Source organism: Ammodytes marinus (genome assembly GCF_949987685.1).
Source record: "Ammodytes marinus genome assembly, chromosome: 6".
NCBI lineage: Eukaryota > Metazoa > Chordata > Actinopteri > Uranoscopiformes > Ammodytidae > Ammodytes > Ammodytes marinus.
In genome coordinates this window covers 28,382,154-28,400,339 of record NC_137235.1, presented here as the reverse complement: position 1 = coordinate 28,400,339, position 18,186 = coordinate 28,382,154, and the positions used below count along the sequence as shown (strand labels likewise).

The 18,186-nt window shown below is 40.9% G+C and overlaps 2 protein-coding genes across 2 annotated transcripts; both read left to right on the top strand.

Moving 5' to 3' along the window:
* Nucleotides 1–2,466, top strand: LOC307252567 (small integral membrane protein 26-like). The gene is made up of 2 exons (XM_080030272.1): nucleotides 1–222; nucleotides 1,641–2,466. Exons 1-2 carry the CDS (start codon nucleotides 99–101, stop codon nucleotides 1,799–1,801), a joined length of 285 nt encoding a protein of 94 aa, XP_079886398.1. The 5' UTR covers nucleotides 1–98; the 3' UTR covers nucleotides 1,802–2,466.
* A 145-nt stretch (nucleotides 2,467–2,611) lies between these two features.
* dtd1 (D-aminoacyl-tRNA deacylase 1) lies at nucleotides 2,612–17,284 on the top strand. Its single transcript, XM_080030085.1, has 6 exons — nucleotides 2,612–2,727; nucleotides 3,615–3,705; nucleotides 4,895–5,130; nucleotides 6,239–6,336; nucleotides 11,963–12,127; nucleotides 16,056–17,284. The coding sequence occupies exons 1-5, from the start codon at nucleotides 2,685–2,687 to the stop codon at nucleotides 12,116–12,118; spliced, it is 624 nt and encodes a 207-aa protein (XP_079886211.1). The 5' UTR covers nucleotides 2,612–2,684; the 3' UTR covers nucleotides 12,119–12,127; nucleotides 16,056–17,284.
* The last annotated feature ends 902 nt before the right edge of the window (nucleotides 17,285–18,186 follow it).

The following is an 18,186-nucleotide window of genomic DNA, read 5'->3' as shown; positions in this document are numbered from 1 at the left end:
ATGCTGCAGAGCTGCTGATATCCGAATCCCTCAGCACAAGGTTACAAACCTATTTTATAAACCGTCTATGAGACAAACCTTCAGAGCAGACCACAGACATGACGTTAAAAGACATTGTCAAGTGGAACACGAGAGTGTCTGCGGTGTACGCCATCGGAATCTGGACCTTGTTAGGATCCTACGCCTTTGTGAAGTACACAGGACTGTATGACGACAAGACGGGTGAGTGACAGCACTACGGTAGCCTACAACAACACACACACACACACACACACACACACACACACACACACACACACACACACACACACACACACACACACACACACACACACACACACACACACACACACACACCTGTTAGGCTACTGTAGCAAACTGAGTGTTTAATATTCGACCCTCTATCAGAGGACCTCTGATCATGGGCAAGTCATTTATAAACTATAACGTCGACCCCATGTCACTATTCTTTTAATCTGTATTGTGCCTCTAATTGAAAAACATATGTTACTAGTATAGCCTATAGTTTTGTCTCCAGTGTGATGGAATATGATGAATAACATTAATAGGCTAACAGCAGCCTACTTCTTTGTAATTTAAAAAAAAATGTGATCCAATGTTATTGTCATCATCATTATTATCATGTACAGAAATAACAAACAGTGTAGCACCCACCAGCTTTCAGTGTACACATAGCCTACTAGTAGTCCTATATGGAGCAAATAATTATTATATAGTAATTTAATAGTAGGCTAAATCTTCCTGTGTTTTATTTAAATGATTGATTATTGATCATTCCAGTAGATTACTAATTATTTTTTGTTTTTATTGAATCCAGCAACATAGGCTACCAGGACAAAAGGCCTACAGTAAAACTGTATTTTGATTCTGTATTCTTCCTATAAGCATGCATATAGCCTACACAATGAACAATACACCGTTTAGTAGTGCACTAACACAGCATGAAACTGTGTACAGCTACAGAACAATCAATATAGCAACACAGAGATTCTAATTAAATAGCGCAAAGATATACAAAATTCAAAAAAGGTGTGTGTTTGACCCCTTTTATTTAAACTGCTATGAATTGTTTCAATGAAAAACGACCACATTAGGAAAAAAAAAACACATCTGAAACTCTAAAAATGTCTCCCAAAGTAACACCAGCAGATTCTATTAAAAGATGAGTAACATTTTGAATGCAGGTATATTGCGCTTGTAATGCGATATTATTTACATTGTGAACATTCTACAATATTCAATCTGAATCTGACATGTTCAATACAAACTAATCACATTAATTTAGACGTTGGCTTATGTTCTATGCTCATATTTTCCTTTATGTATTTATATAATTGTGTCTTGTTATCCTTTTAATGTGTAATCCCATGTTTAGATGTTATTGTGTCTTGATTAGTTTTGTAGTTTTTATTGTTCTTACCTGCCCAGGGCCTACGGTAGAAAATAGCAGTTTGCTAAAACCTGGTAAAATGCATGTCTCTAAACAAGGTTAATGTTTCTTTTGTACATTGGCCCTGTTTAAATAAAGTTATATTACATTTAAAACTACCTGAGCTTTATTTTGCTATCGGTAGTCATGTATAACTTAATGAGTTTTATTCCCTCCCGCTCCACACCAGTGAAAACAGAAGGAGAGGAGATGGAGCCGAATCCTAATCAAATGGTCCACCAGACAGCGCACAGCAAAACAGTCATCGTCTACAAGAGTGACTTCATCCCATACACCACCAGGGTCTACAACTTTATCCAATCCTTCAGCAGTCAACCTGGGGACAAATAAAAGCATCAGGGCTAAGGATGATGGACACTGTACATGTGTGAAAAACAAATATTTTTAATGCACTATAAATTGAATATTTTTGTTGTGTGAGGACATTCTTTATGATGTGTGTAAAGGAAACTCTCAGTTTGGTATTCCCCGTCCGGGTCCGAGAGAGCGGCCATTTTGATTGGATGCTAATGGACTACAAAAGATCAATAATATGTAGTCATAATCCTGGCGGTGTAACCCACTATGTCATCCACAATACAAAGTTGCTACACTCATGATGTTCAAATAAACGTGTGAGCATCGCAAGTGTCATACCATACTGCTGTGTCCAGTCAGGGCACTTCCTCTATTACATGAGCAGTGCTGTAATGAAAGTGTGTCTGTGCGTGCGTGCGTGTGTGTACTGTTTGTAGAAAAGTGTTTGGCAGTAGAGATATTATCATAATCCTGAGGAAGGATTATTAATTTTTATTATTTTTTAAATGTACCTTTAGTAACCAGAAATATTCCCATTGCGATTTAAAATCTCTTTTTCAAGGGGATTGAAAAAGAGTTTCTGTTATAGACAGGTTTGATATCCTTTTTCAGAATATTAACTTTGTGCCTTGGCTTTCTTTTATTATGTTAAAGTATTTCCAGGAGCTACCATTTAAATAAATGTACGTAAAACAGCACATTTGGGGGATGACGTCAGGATTTTCTTATTGTGAATACATTTTTTTGCAAGAAAATTACATTACAACCGTAGGCCTACAACACAAATCTCCGGAAGAAGCAGAGGATGTGTGTTGTGCTTATCCGCCACTAGAGGGCGACAACGTCCCGCCGTCGACGCAGTGAGTTATAGGAGGAAGTTGTGAGAGCGTGCACCCAAACCACAACAACCAAAACAATGAAAGTTATCATTCAGAGGGTCACCAAGGCCACTGTGACAGGTAAGCGGCTCTTCTGAACTGAGCGAAGCCTCCTTGCGTTGACCCCTTCGATAGTGTTGCTTCAACAGCTTTTATCTGTAAACGTAGCTGACCATGCGTTTTAGCTAACTAGCTGGCTTAGCATTAGCACTCCCATTGAAATGAATGGGGCTCCAGGGGCGTGTATCTGAGCACAGCCCTGGGACAGTGAGCTGCTGGCTGGGTTTGAAAGCTATTTTTCACCTCTGGATGTCGGTGGAACTGACAGCTAAATGACAGTCTAGAGTAGACACAGTGCTGCTGTCAGAGCCAGCCTGTCACCTGTCAGTAAAGAGTAGATAGCTTACTAGAACAAATACCCCGTTACAAGTCACCTATTACAATACCACTTGATTAAAAGTACAAAAGTATCTTATTTTAAAAGTGGTCCTATTTAAGTATCAAATGATACTATTTAGCAATATGGAATTTATGATTCCAAGAGGCAGGCAGCAGTGGTGGAGAAGGTATTGTAAAAAATACTGCATGTAAGCTACGTTATTTATGTAGAAGAAGTTCTATGCATCATCAGGGAAATACAGTAGGCTGCTTAAAATATTTAAAGCCATGACATTTTTTGCCAAATTTGCATTTAAAATTACTATCCTCAATGTTGCCATTCGTTTTTGTCAGTGTTGGTTAATGGAAAGTTATCAGATAAATGTAGTAGAATAAAAAGTAGAATACTTGCATGAAAAGAAGTACAAGTGCCTCAAACTTGTACTTAACTACAGTACTGGAGTAAAAATGTACTTAGTAACATTACACCTCTGGTCTCTGCTGCTTTTCAATGTATGACCACAACATGCACATATGCACTCACCCACTCACTCACTCACTCACTCACTCTTCTCCTTGTATTTCTGCAGTGGGAGAAGAGACAGTCAGCTCAATAGGACGAGGGCTGTGTGTGCTGCTGGGGATATCGTCAGAGGACACACAGAAAGACGCTGACTACATGTGAGTGTGTGTGAGGGACCGTCTTACATCAGAAACTGAACCTTGACTGGCTTTGAAATCATCCTTTTAAAGGTGCATTGTGTAATATGACATCATCAAGAAAGTTCTACAAAGTTCTAGAATGCAACGCTCCCTGGGTAACCCCAACCCATTCGAATAATAACAGAAGCTACAATGGCCTTCAAGGACAAGAACAATTCAAAATTTTAAACAATGCACCTGATGACATTCCAACTATGACACTTTCAAGATGGCGGCACTAGGCCTTGGTCCAAAATATGCAGAAATATGGACATATATGAGACCCTTTCTAAGGGAAAATAATAATTACATTTTTTTTTCAGCTATTATGCACTAAATTAAATGTACTTGTGGATATTATAATTACTTTCTACAAAATCTGCTAGGAAATAAAACCCAAAATTCTACACACTGCAGGTTTAATATATATGTGCATTGTGCACAGGGCAGAAGATCACCTTGACAAGTTATGTCAGTACAGAAAGGCCTAACAGATGAGCTAGTTTACAGTAAAGGGTCTCTGCATGTTTAAGCCATTTGCATACACTATGTTTCAGTATTGTTTTTTTTACATAATTTTACTATAGCTTTTAATTACGATTTTTTTTTGGGGGGGAAACCCAAATTTAGACTGTTTTGTATTAACAAGACACTGTCAATCAGTTCACTAACTAAAGTAGATAGGAGAAATCCAAATAATGGTTTATATTTAAAAAAAATCTTACAGAATAAATTAAGTCAGCACATTGACTCCCACTGAAAACCTAGTGTGTGAGTGTTTATAGCAAAGATGCATAGCTGTTTGTTCGGTAGCTAGATGAAGGTAAAGTTGCAATATTGAATCCTACATCAACTTCATTTACAAAACAATGATGCTGACTCTCTAAAATATAGACAAACACACCCTTGTTGTGATGGCTATATCCCAACGCCCAGTCAAGTTCCAAGTAGAGTTTCCATTTGTTGTCATGCACATCAACAAATGCCTGCCCAGAGGATCAGGAACAAGTCTACGAACTTGTGGTATACTATACTTAGACAAATATTGAGTTATCAATGTGATAAAACACGCAAAAGTCCCTCTAAACATTTGCCAATCATTTCTCTCTCCAATATTGACTGGAGAGGTTGATTCCTTCACTGCTTGTTTTTCCTCGTGTGTTTCCAGGGCACGCAAGATCCTGAACCTGCGTGTGTTTGAAGACGACAGTGGGAAGGCCTGGAGCAAGAGTGTGATGGACAGGGACTTTGAAGTGCTGTGTGTCAGCCAGTTCACACTGCAGTGCATCCTCAAGGGCAACAAGCCTGACTTCCACTCCGCCATGCCTGCAGAGCTGGCCCAGCCCTTCTACAACAGCATCCTGGAGAACATGAGGAGCTCCTACAAGCCAGAGCTCATTAAGGGTGGGTTCAACAGTGGATTTAGACTGGATAAAATGTCATGGAAAAAGTTTTGAAAATGTATTGGAAAAAATGTGAGGGATGGTCACTTGGAACACTGTGATACACTTACTGTGAAAAGTGTGGAGGCTAGGGTTGTTCAGATGCTGATTTAAAAAAACAAAAGCATCACCTTTTATTGGTCGTGTTTGGCTCAGTATTCCTACCTCAGTGTAAGGTAGTGGCTGTTGGAGGGAGTGAACTGTGTGTGTGTGTGTGTATTATGGGGTGCAGTGACGCTGGCTGTGAAGTGGGTCAGCCCACCGGGGAGCAGGTGCGGAGAACACCTTGTTCCCACCAGCGATGGGATGCATCAGGCCTCCTAATTAGTCGCTTCCTCCCTCCAGAGAGGCAATGCCATGATGCAGCACTATCGGAGTGCGGGGCCCAGGCCTAGGCTTTCACTGTGCAGATGGTGTCATTAATCTAACAGACCCAGTGCAAGGGAAAAGGAGAACATTTAGGCTTGAAACTTCACTGTCCTCCCACACAGCCTATTTCTCTTCTGTCCTTAATTTCTCAAGGCTCCAACTCATCCTGCCTGCCTGCATCCTTATGGAAACAGCTACTGCCAATTCAAAACTAATTCCACCTGTGTGCCACCTGCCTATTAAAGGTGGGGTCAGCGTTTCTGGAGAACGCTTTTTGCCTAATCTTATGTTTTGTCAAAATCAGTGCATAGCCTATATCTCCTCATGATCCGCTACCTGTCCGTAGTGTGTGTGCACTGAACATAAATCCAGTGCTAACACAGAGCTTAGTGCACTGGAAAGTAAACAAAGGGGATGTAAACAAAAGGGGCCCAACATAGATGGCAACATGACTGTTTACAGAGACTGGGCTGTGTATTAACACATTCACTGATTTTGACAACAAGTTTTCTCCAGAATTGCTGACTCCACCTTTTAATATGAACGTTGTGTCAGTTGGGAAGCTACTTAGATTTAGTAAATGGTAGGTTACTATAATGCAAGCATGTGACATGTTGCTCTATCTTCTGTCTTTGATTTTTGATTTCCAGGTCTCACTCTCCATGGCTTTTAAATGTCTCCGTTTCCTCTCTTGTTTTTAGACGGGCAATTTGGGGCCAAGATGCAGGTCAACATTCAAAACGACGGACCCGTTACCATTGAACTGATGTCACCTTCTGGACCCACAGACATCAGACAGGTATGTCATTGAGCACGGAGGATTGTACATGAGAAGGTCCTCTTATAAGCACTTTACTGGTGAACTCGGGCTGGATTCAACAGTCGCGCATCAATATTAAGCATTCACAGGCGTTTGAGTCAAGACACTGCAGATGAATAGAAGAAACAATGTTAAAGTATCTAGATAGCATCATGAAACTTTGCCAGTTCATAATTTACATTGGAAAATAAAAATTGTATTGCAATTATTTTCCAAAATGTTTGAATACATTTTGCAATACATAACTAAATGTGTGTAAAATTGCATTTCTTAAAAAAACACAAATCTAAATGCCAGACAATCTAGACATTATGTTTTTGACTGAGAATAATGAGTTATATCCATTTTCAAAGAGTATATGTAAGATGAACTCTGGTTCTCAAATACGCCACCGCTATGATTTAAAATAAATAAACCCAATTAGCTGCAGTCCAGAGTAAAATTCATGCAGAAACAGTCATTTAACTTTTCAGCCATTTAATTTCTCATTTTGAACCACTAGATGGTGATATTTACAGTATGTTGTGTGCAGTCACTCCTGTTTCTCATGTTACATGTACAGCAGTTTTTCTAAAGACCTATTAGCATGTTCTTTTCCCCAGTACCACGGACCTCATCTGGTAAATCGTTAAGTAGATTTAAATGATGCATTGAACCTGAGCCAATTGTATACTGACTTTATAGATACAGTTATTAAACTGTGGAATACACACCTATTATATATAACTTATCGTTTTAAACTATCAACTTCACTGGATTAAAAAAACCAAGTATCCATAACATCTATAAAGAACACCACACATTTTACCTGTGTAAGCTGAGAGAAAAATTTGACTTAAAAAGAAATAAAAATGCGTCCCACAAAACAATAATCTGAATTATGAAAAACCTAAAATGATTAAGTGTGTGATGGGCAATGCATGTATTATGAAAGTTATAGCTGCATTTATCTATATTCTTTAAAGAAATAATGGCTCAAAACTGTGTGTAATCTGTTACATCATATGTGAATTTCCTCTTACTCTACATTGCTTAATTAGCTTTTTTAGGTCATTATTGTGGTTTCACAGACAGTGGAGCATGTCGCAGCTAAACAGCCAAAGTCTTGTTGTGTGGACATTGAAACAGGGCTGAAAGGAGAGCGAACTTTTGGATCAACATTTCTCGTGGTTAGCCTGAAACAAGACTCTCAATGAATGAACACTCATGTTGTCCTGCTGGTCAGTTTTTTTTTTGCTTGTTGCCATAACAACTTTGTTAGGTGGCAATTTGTCAATTCTGGGCTTTCAGAGTTTTTCGCTCGACGTTTATTCTATTACGATTTATGTGAACACGACACACTTTATTTATTCTTGGCTGCATGAGATTTGTTTAGTGAGACGAGGGCCACTGGGAAGGAGGTTTGGCGAACTGTGTTGTTGTGTTGTAAACTCAGAGCTTCCTCGTCTGTTCATTCATTCATTCGCTTATCTCAGACTGCGCCTGAAGCTCTCGAGTAGCAATCCATAGCAGGGACACAATCTATCCCTCGGTATTACTGCCACTCATCACTAGTTAGCTTAGCTTAAATACTGATATAGTCAATAGGAAGAGGTAGCCTTATTCATTTTCACTGCCCCCTTCTTAAATAAACAGAATCTATGTATGTAAGCTGTGTCCTGAGATGAGACAAGGTTAATATATTCTCATGTGCAGTGCTATGGGGCAGCTCTGACGGCTAAATGGCTTCGGATGTGCTGTCCCTTAACAGGAAGTCGATTTAAAGATGAGTTGATCCATATCATCTTAAGTTCTTAGGACTAAAGGATGGGCAGGGTCAAAGGCGGAGTCAGCCATTTTGGAGTAACTCGTTGTCAAAATCACTTTTTTTGTCAAAACCAGTGAATATCTCCTCGCGAGATCCGCTACCTGTCTGTACTGTGTGTGAGCTGAGAAATATTTCCAATGATATTAATACACAGCCTAGGCTCTGTAAACAGCCATCTTGCTAGCTAAGGTGAGCCCTTTTGTTGAGATATCCTTTGGTTACATACTTATTTACAGAGCCTAGGCTGTGTATTAACACTAGATTTGTTTTCAGTGCACATACAATACAGAAAGGTAGCGGATCGTGAGGAGATATTCATTGTTGCTGTTGTCAAACAACTGTTATTTCTATTTCATTGATCAAATGCTATATCAGTTGTATATTGTTTTCTGAACAAAACCAAACTACAATATAGGTTAGCTGCAGCTCCCGATTGTATGTAGTCATTTCCTCCATACTGTACATATATTGAGCATTGCATGGATCAAAGCAGAAACTGTGTGATAGAGATAATAAACTATGCACTTGTACTTCCTAGCCTCATAGTAACAGGGATACGCCTCTGTCAGCCTCTTATCCCAGCCATTTTGACAGAAGTTTCAAATATCCGTCTTCCTGAATTTTCTGGTCACTTCCATGGAACCTGGCCAACGTCCTTATAAATGCTGTGGCTGCATGGGCCAGTTTTTGGCTGCTCTTCCCTTTAGTGGGCTTGGCTCGTTGCTAGTGGCTAGTCCAGAGGGAGGGATATTAAGCAGTCCTCAGAATTTTAATCTTTTCTGTTTCCGGGATGTTTTTTCCATGGGGGCCGAAGAACCAAAGCCGAGGCTGAACATGAGGGATAGAAATGCCAGCCCAATAGGCTCCGCTTGGCACACAGAGGGAAATGAAGCAACGGCCAACAGACACTGTCCCTTTCTTTCCATGAATCAGGGATTTAGTCCACTGCCAGGGGTCAAGCGGCCAGCTAAACAATAGTGTTATCCAGAGCAATGTAAAATCATACTGTTGGGATATCCTATGATCGCTTGGGTTAAATAGCAGACGAGCCCAGAGTTTGTTTACCTGACTGTTTGTGCATTTTCTTTTGTGCTGTGGGCTGAAACCCAACCTACACAGAGCTTTGATTTCATAATATTTGCTCGTGTTTGGTCAGGTCTTTGTCGGGTTAGGATTCATAGCTTGAGTTTGTAATATAGCTTTAAAGCTATAGTGTGTAACTTTTGCATATAAATGAATGTTGGTTACATTCAAGCCGTTGCAAAATGGGTTGACACAAAGTTGATTAAGCCTATCAGCTATTCTCTATCTGTTTTTCTCAGTATTGCAGCGTTTAGTAACTTGTGTCGCCCCCCCCCCCCCCCACCCAACCCCCGACACTGGTGCAAGAGCTCATAAAAATCCCTTGAAGAGCCCAAGAAATGTTTCCGTTGTTGACTCTACTGCTAAGAAAAAACCTGGCCGTACAGCAGAACTATGAAATCCATGCGCGATCACCGAAGACTTACCTCATGTCGATGCGCCGACTGTTGTTGGAATAACTCAGAATTCCTAATGGGGGCGACAAAGTTACACACTATTGCTTTAATGTTAGAGTTTAAAATGATTGCCAGAACCAGCGATGTTTGTTTGTTTGTTTGTTTTGTATGTACCCGATGTTATATATCCTCAGCTAAGACACTGGGTCTTGGTTTGATACTACAGCATTTTAATGGGTTCAAATGGGAATAACAATGTATTTTTTTTTCTCTCTCTTTGAATAATGCAACGTCTTACGCAATGCTTTGGAAAAAAAATTTAAGATGACATTTGAGTTCATAAATATTTACCCGGCCCGGCAGCCATAAAAGTTTTAGCATCTCTGTTTACGGTCCTCGTTTCAGATGGCGGCCCCCCCTGCATCCCTTACTTCATCTCACTACTGTTGCGTTGTGTTGTTTTGTGGAGCGTGAAGAAACACAATGAGATGACTTTTGATTGGAGTAGTGACTGGCTGTGCTGAGTGGCACTAAGGGGGAAGGCTTATTTTGGAGTGTGTGAGACGTGGCCGTATGCAGTCACAACAACAATAGACTCATTGAAGCGATCATATGACTGAGCCAACTCAGAAATAGCTGTAAATGAGGAGAGAATAGATAGTGGCGGTGTATCCACAAAGACCAGTCTGATGTCGGAGTGCTGCTCGCTCTGTGGGGGCCGGCCTATTTCTCCTGCTTTGGTTGAATTCATTACTAATTCTCTCATGCATGTTGCGACCTTTTGGGCGAATTCTGAACATACCTGCAAGTCATGATGCAGCACGTTTGTTGTACCGCAGTTCGGCCAATTACATTTTACAGGTGTACTTGAATTAATGAAACAGCAAAGACTCCTATAGAAAAACAGGGATTTGAGCTAATTGGCACTTGCTTTTTTTAGCATGTCCCAACAACCACAGAGATAAGTAATGTTGGAAAGCTAAAGTTCCGACCGACTGTCGCCAGAGGCAGGCTAATACTTCCCATTGACTACCAGTATTTGAGCTAAGCTAACTAGTGATGTTCGGCCTTTGCCCATTTTTTTCTTCAAAAAATGCAAGTACAGTTAAAGGAATGGTTTCTGTTGCCTTGTCTTGAAGCAAAGAGAGAGGCAACAAGCTAAACATTATTTATTTTGAACTATTCCTTTTAATAAATACATTAAAAAAAGCTTCAACTATTCATGATATGTAAGTTAAGTTTCATTTAGGGAACATGTCATTGCAGACAACATACATTTAAAAATAATATTTAATACAGCAGAGGCAGAGATTTCCAAAATGTTAAGTCTCTCTGGTCGAATTTAAAAAAACGCTATACCCTTTTCCTCCCATGATGCAACTCGGCGTTAGACCCCTCTTGCCTGGTTAATACCCTCATCTTTCAAACTCCCTTCTAACTTAACAGACTTTGTGTTCCCAACCAAAGATAACCCTGATGACACCATTAAGGCATTATCAGGGGTTAGGGCTTTTTCTCAGGACATTTATTTAGAGGGCTGTTATAAATCATCATGGTTTTAATGTTTAAAATCAGTGGAGTTCCCTTCTTTTTTTTTTGAAGGAGGCCGTTTGCTTTCTTAAATAGCTGTATCATTATCAATTGGAAACAGACATCAAACCATTGCCCTAACTATTATTATCTCTCACTACTTTTAATTTATTTAACTAATATTTTTAAGAAAATACATAATACATGTGTTCTTGAGATATTAGGTGGAGCTACAACAAAGTTAAGCAGGAACAATTTTCCCAGTTTTTTTTCCCATGCGCACCGCCCGCTTAACTACTTCCGCTCAATATTCATTTCCCTTCAGTAGTCAGTCTGGGTCCGTGGTATATTTGCGGGATTTTTCCGGATAGATTTTTACCTGTCCAATCAACGAACAGAGGGAGTGGCTGAGAACAATGACGTTGATGTTGTGCACCAGTTTCAGTTATGCGATTTGGTTATGGCAGATCCAGAGTGGCACTTGGCAGATCCAATAGTTTTAAAACTTCAACAGACACCCGCCTTCAAGTGAGTTAACATTCGTCAATTGAGCGATTCCAGACCTTCTGTACAAATGAAATGAAGTACGATGGTCTGGTTAGGACCAGGCTACACGAGTGGGCCATTTCAAGGCTGAATGTAAGCTTTAGTTAAATAATTCATGTCATGTGTCCTATAGAAAAAAACAGGTCATGCCATCTCTTACGACATGATTGTACATTATGCTCGGAGCGTATGAAGTGAACAGTAAGATGAATCAAACTTAACTTTTCCTTGTGTGTCCTTCTAGCTAACAAAGCAGGAGAAGCAGCAGCAGAGGAAAGAGAAGACGCGCTCTAAGGGCCCCTCCGAGTCAGGCAGGGAGAAGGCCGCCCGACACTCACGACAGGACACCAACGCCAGCAGCGGAGCCGAGGGAGACGTGTCATCGGAGAGGGAGTCCTAGACCAGCACGGTGAGGGACCATGCACTCACTAAAGCCTCGTTTCCACTTTAGCTGTGTGGCTCGGTTCGGTTCGGTATGGCACAGCGCGCTTTTATTTTTTTACGCTTCCACGGTCAAAAGTTGGGTAGGGTCCCAATATAATCGAGCCGGATGCACCTATTTTTTTGGGGACCCTTCCAAGCCGTCTCAAAGGGTCTTGAAAGAGTGGAGCTACACACCACAGTCCGTTGATTGGTCGACAGACTCATTTCCACGTCAAACCGCTTTCCACATATAAAATTTCAACTTCAACTTATACTATAAATGCTGTTGAGGTTCAGCTTGAATTGATGATTGAATGTAAGTCTTTCATGTACAGTCCTTTTGTGTTTGACATTTTTCTGTGAACTTAATATTTGATAAGACACAGTAGTCTCTCTCTCCAAATGCATGTACAGTATGTGTTTATGTAGGAGTGAGCGCATGCAAATTGATATGAGTAAAGGGGGCCCATCGGCTGTACCCTGACATTTGTGTAGGGGGGCCTGGGGACATGCTCATACACACACAGGTGGTTGAATATGTTGTTGCCTGGTAACTTAAAATGTCAGCCTCGTGTTTTTGATATTGGGCCAAAGTCACTTCTCTGGTAAAGTAATGACAACAGTCTCAACAGTAACATCTCTCATGTAAAGTGTCAGCTGTTTGTTCTTAAATTTAATAGCAGATGTTACCTAAACCTCTCTGGTAGACTTGAGACACACCTGAGGTAGAAATCATATTCCCAAAATGTACTCCTCTGCCTTTTTTGCAGAGATTGCTTTTTTTTTCTCTTTTACAAGTTTTATTTTTATTGTATATAGTCTATCAACAAATGCAGTTGTCCCAGTAAAAATCGCCCATTTGTTATTTTAGCGTATTGTGTCAAGTACAATATGGCGGCTTTAAATGTGCAGTGAGAAGAAGAAGAAGGAGAAGGGGAATAAAAGCAGTAGTGATCACATTCTCCTCAGCGTCTCTCTGTTTTCCACTCCTCTCCGTGTTATTGTTGACATTGCGGTGAAACTCACGAGAGACAGACATGTTTGTTTCTCATCCTGTGATGCTGTGGCAGGGATGAGGAGGAGGAGGAGGAGGAGGAGAGGTTGCTTTTATTTCCCTTCAGTCCATGCTGCAAAAAAAACAGTGGAGTTGTGGGGGAATAGAGACGTTGAGTCCAGCCCACTTCTCTCTCTCTCTCTCTCTCTCTCTCTCTCTCTCTCTCTCTCTCTCTCTCTCTCTCTCTCTCTCTCTCTCTCTCTCTCTGTGTTTCAACTCTCAGGCACGCGCATTAACGGATACACCTTCAGACTGCCACTGCAACCACACCTAAACACTGGCCAAGCTTCCTGTAACTCCTTATACACACACACACACACACACACACACACACACACACACACGTTAACACTGCAGTTAAAGGTGGAGTCAGGTAGCGGATCGTGAGGGGATATTCACTGATTTTGACAACAAGCATTCTTCAGAATCGCTTACTCAACCTTTTTAATAGCATACAAAGACATGCCACACTACTTTTCTGTTCATTTATTGAACATGTCAAAATGATACGAAAGTCACAAAAAGTCAAACTAACAAGCAATAAAAAGACAAACAAATGGCATCCTCAGCAATAAGCGAAAAATAAGTAACGCAAATAATATCGTTCATGTGAAAAAGGGGTACGAAGAAATGGAAAATTATTCTGGTTCTACCCCCTCTTTTTCTATACATTAATTCATTGGTAATAGAAGTTGAATTTACAGCCATCAGTCTATGATTATTACCTCTGTAGGCTTAAACAAATTCCCTTTTGTACAAAATGAGAACAAAGAAATGGTAACGTATGAACCAAAACCGTCAAGCATGTCTACACGCGTCAGTACGAACATCAAAGATTCACCTTTTGATGCTGATGTTGCCTTATTTTTGTCTTGTTTGCCCCAGTTTTTCTCGTCTCTATTTCGCCTCCATAAACAAACACACGCACATGTAAACACACACACACACACACACACCTAGACACACACACACACACTTGTAAACTCTTGTACAGCAGGGTCCCTCTGCACTCTAATCCTCAAGTGCACGTTGGGTAAGTGTGTGCACAAAGACATGGGAGACTTCAGCAACCTGGTTACATAAGAACGCAGAGTCGGAGTGAGAGAAATGGGACAAACACAAATAGGCAAGATGGAGAAGCAAAAACAAAAAGTCAGCAGAGTCATTTTGGTTTTTCGTGTGTGTGTGTGTGTGTGTGTGTGTGTGTGTGTGTGTGTGTGTGTGTGTGTGTGTGTGTGTGTGTGTGTGTGTGTGTGTGTGTGTGTGTGTGTGTGTGTGTGTGTGTGTGTGTGTGTGTGTGTGTGTGTGTGTGTGTGTGTGTGTGTGTGTGTGTGTGTGTGTGTGTGTTGCAGTGTGAGTGCACACACAGCACTACTGGCAATGTGATTTGTTGGGTGGGAGCTCAGGATCATTTGGATGTAAGAGAGACCGTGTCAGACGAGGGGCTGGCTTGCTTAGCTCTGTCGCTGCATATTTTAGACCAGGGCAGCACTGGTGTTCCCGAAGGTTTGCACCTCCCATGACTTAAACATGAGCTTTCCTCACAATGACTCATTAGTGACAGTTCTTCATTATTATCCTATCTGATGCTTCTTTCTTCTTCTTCCTTACTGCAAATGTTGTGACTTTGATAAGGAGTTTCTACTGCTCGGCCATTTCTAGCCCCATAGCGTCAATCAAGGTTCAAATTGTTTGCAAATCACCCATTACATACATATTCAGAGCAGATGTAATGTCCATTTTTTAATTACTTCCAATAGCTGCTTTCACAATATTTGCTTTAAAAAAAAAAAAAAAAAAGTATAATTAAGCCTGATGTCACTTTCTTTTGTTTGTGCATGCCTGCTGATGAACCCAAAACTTAATATAATGCTGAATCCAATGTTGGCATATTTTCTATCGCCGAAGTTGTATCTCTTCATCCAAAATAAAGCACATTCCTTTAAAACCTCAAACAACCGAGCGTAAAGTGAAAGCTGTAATTTTGCGATGAACCCACAGTGAAGACAAACTCTATGTGCGCTGTCTGTCAGAAAAAAAAAAAAAAACACGAGAGAGGAGAGCAAATATATGACTTCAATTATTAAGGTGACCAACAACTCCAAATAGATGCTAATGTCGCTCTATTGTTGGCTTAATGTGTAAGTGGGCTTACTTCTATAATTGCTTGCTTACATGTTGTTCCCCACAACAAATGAGTTTTTAGCTTCTTCTGCTGAAATCAAGGAACACAATAAAAGCTCTAACCGTGCTTGGTCTGGTATGACTAGGGGCTTATTGTGGCTAATGTTTGCCACCTTAAGGTAAAATTGCTGTGTTTCTGACATAAATGACATTCTGATATACATTTAACAGTTAGACTTTGTTAAGTCTATTAAGCTGTAGCCTATTAGTCACTTGTGGCCACAGTGTTGTCACTGGTCATGCAAAACACACTTTTTCATATAATTCCAACATTAACAGGGGTTCCTGGTCTGACTATAAACTCCCAAAGTATGAGAAAAAAAGGGGGAGAAGCCACGTCGCCTCATTACCAACCTAACTTCAACCAGTAGTTAGATCCAGGGCCAATCAGAGCAGATTGGGCTTCTTGGAAGGCGGGGCTTAAAGAAGACCAGCTCTAAATCGGGAGCGTTTCAGTCAGAGGCTGAAAAGAGGAGATTCAGCAATGGCACTGTGTGAAATATTAAGTTTTTTTTTTGACACTAAACCATGAAAACAGTTTTTTAGTAAAAAACACAAATTCAAATTTTAAACCGGAAAATCTGCTAAATAATGTGACCTTTAAGCACTTTACCTAGTTGCCTACTAGGAAGAATCCAGAGACCTAAATGACTGTGTTGTGTGTTCTCTCGTGCAGACGTTTCCTGATGGTGGACGGTCCTCCTTCCTGGGTGAAAATCAGCAGGATTCTATTGGCCTGTCCCAGAACATCGTCCCCACACTGGTGTCCTTAACTTACCTGCCCTTCCCCAACCACATGAGGACTGGCTAGGGTTCAACAAAGTAGCAGAGTTTCACCACAAGACAGTGTGGAGTGTTAGATTGACAAAGAGGGGGATTGAACAGTGACGCATGGGGCCGTGTGCTATGGGATGTAACAGCTATCAGCACCACTACACTTCTTACTTTGTTTTTTTTACCACGTACCACCATCCCACCATGTTTCTACCTCTGTCTGTCACATTCTCCCTGCCCGCCTAAGGCCGTTGTTCCCACTTCATCTGTGCTTCGAGACACGACACTGACCCTGCAGCATAACTCAGCTCCAAGTGCTTGGCTCATAGTGCAGGCACACCAACATCAGGACAGTCATAATGTAACGGCCTTGCTATATTTTATTGCACCAGCGACACTCATTGGTGTGGTTACATGTGTAAATTGTATTTGAGAAGGTTATTGTGCCCCAACAAATAGATTGTATGGCAACTGGCACAAAGGTCTACTCTGTAAGTGAAATGGCCGCTACAAGCTCGACAGCAAAAAAATAAATAAAAAGCATTCGCCAAATACCCTTAGCTTTTCTGCTAATTCTTTATTTTCCTCCAATGTGCATGGACATATTTTACCGTATCTCACCAAGAAAATAAAGCTAACAAGTAAACATCCACCATGGGGAAAGTTATCACTGAATACTCCAGCGAGCTAATTGGCTAGTTAGCCAAAGAGATAATAAATGAGCTGTGAATGTCAGCGTTGGTTTAGATGTTAAATGGTGGGGTCCTTACTCTTCAGTACAGGCTCGGGGGGGGGGTATAGGAGGTCTTCTGATGAACCTCATCCATTTCGATGGTTTCATTGGGACCTTAAAAACTGCTTCTCGTTCAGTGGTCCCACCAGACCCACACTGTGAAGAGAGGGGCCCGGCTATGCTTCCCTATATCTGTGGACACTGCTGACACCAGTGTATATGGACAGACTTTGGCCTCATTAAATATATCTTACTATTTATCCATGCTTTTTGATTCTTACACTAGCCTGCTGTCGCTCGACACAACTGAATGTACATTTTGTTGCCATTTTATAAAGTAGTCAATATAAAAAAATGTGTTCTGTGTGTTTTCCCCCCACTGTTCTTTTGCTGTGATGCTTGTCCTTGTTTCTCCTCTCAGCATCACCACCTGGCCTGCCTATACCGGCCCAACTTTAGCTCTTTGGATTTGTTTTTAGTTCAGCGAGTTATTTCTGTCCAACCATACCATACAACCCCCCCCCCCCCCCACACACACACACACACACACACACCTTCTCAACCTTCCTCTCTTGTGCCACTGCTGCTGTGCTGAGGTTTGTCCATGTTGTGTAGAGGAGCAGCAGCCGAGGGAGAGGGACTGCAGTAGCCAGGACCTGGGACCTGTCGGAGGGGGAAGACATGACCCAAATATGTCTTGCTACCTACCTTCCTAGCTAGCTAGCCTTAGCACTGCTTCAAATTGGGCTGGAACTGCAGCTCTCCTCTGCAGTGATTGATGTGATCCTAAAGCCAGGCAGGCTTTTCAGTAGGGCTGTGCTAAAAAAACGTTACGGCAATATATTGTGATATTATTTATGTTGTGTCGTCAGCTCCAAAAATGAATATTTTGAAAAAAGAAAGTTTCTATTTTGAAACGTGTTGTGAACTTCAACCTCCGCTCCTGTAGAGGTCCCAGTACAGCTTGTTGCTTCAAAATGGCGGGTTTTGAATTTCGATTAAAGCTTTAATGCGTACAGTTTTTTTTATAAATGAAGTTGAGTTGACACAAAGTTGATTAAGCCTAGCCTATGAGCTCCACAAAACACTCTGTAGCAGCGTTTACAAAGTGGTTTACAAAGTGGTGTCACACCCGCCCCCCCCCCCCCCCCCCACAATGACGCCAAAGCTCAAGAAACCCCTTCAAAATAGTTTTTTAGCTCTGTTTTTACATTTTCAGAGAATTATGTGGAATATTGCAATTTATCACAACATATTTCATTCATATCGCAATGAATCGTGATATATCATATAGGGACCC

Excerpts from the sequence above, each read along its gene's own strand:
- LOC307252567 (XM_080030272.1), top strand. The coding sequence starts at position 99 with ATGACGTTAAAAGACATTGTCAAGTGGAACACGAGAGTGTCTGCGGTG. Across the intron at positions 223-1,640 it reads ACTGTATGACGACAAGACGG|TGAAAACAGAAGGAGAGGAG; the intron begins GTGAGTGACAGC and ends GCTCCACACCAG.
- dtd1 (XM_080030085.1), top strand. The coding sequence starts at position 2,685 with ATGAAAGTTATCATTCAGAGGGTCACCAAGGCCACTGTGACAG. Across the intron at positions 2,728-3,614 it reads CACCAAGGCCACTGTGACAG|TGGGAGAAGAGACAGTCAGC; the intron begins GTAAGCGGCTCT and ends GTATTTCTGCAG. Across the intron at positions 5,131-6,238 it reads CAAGCCAGAGCTCATTAAGG|ACGGGCAATTTGGGGCCAAG; the intron begins GTGGGTTCAACA and ends TCTTGTTTTTAG.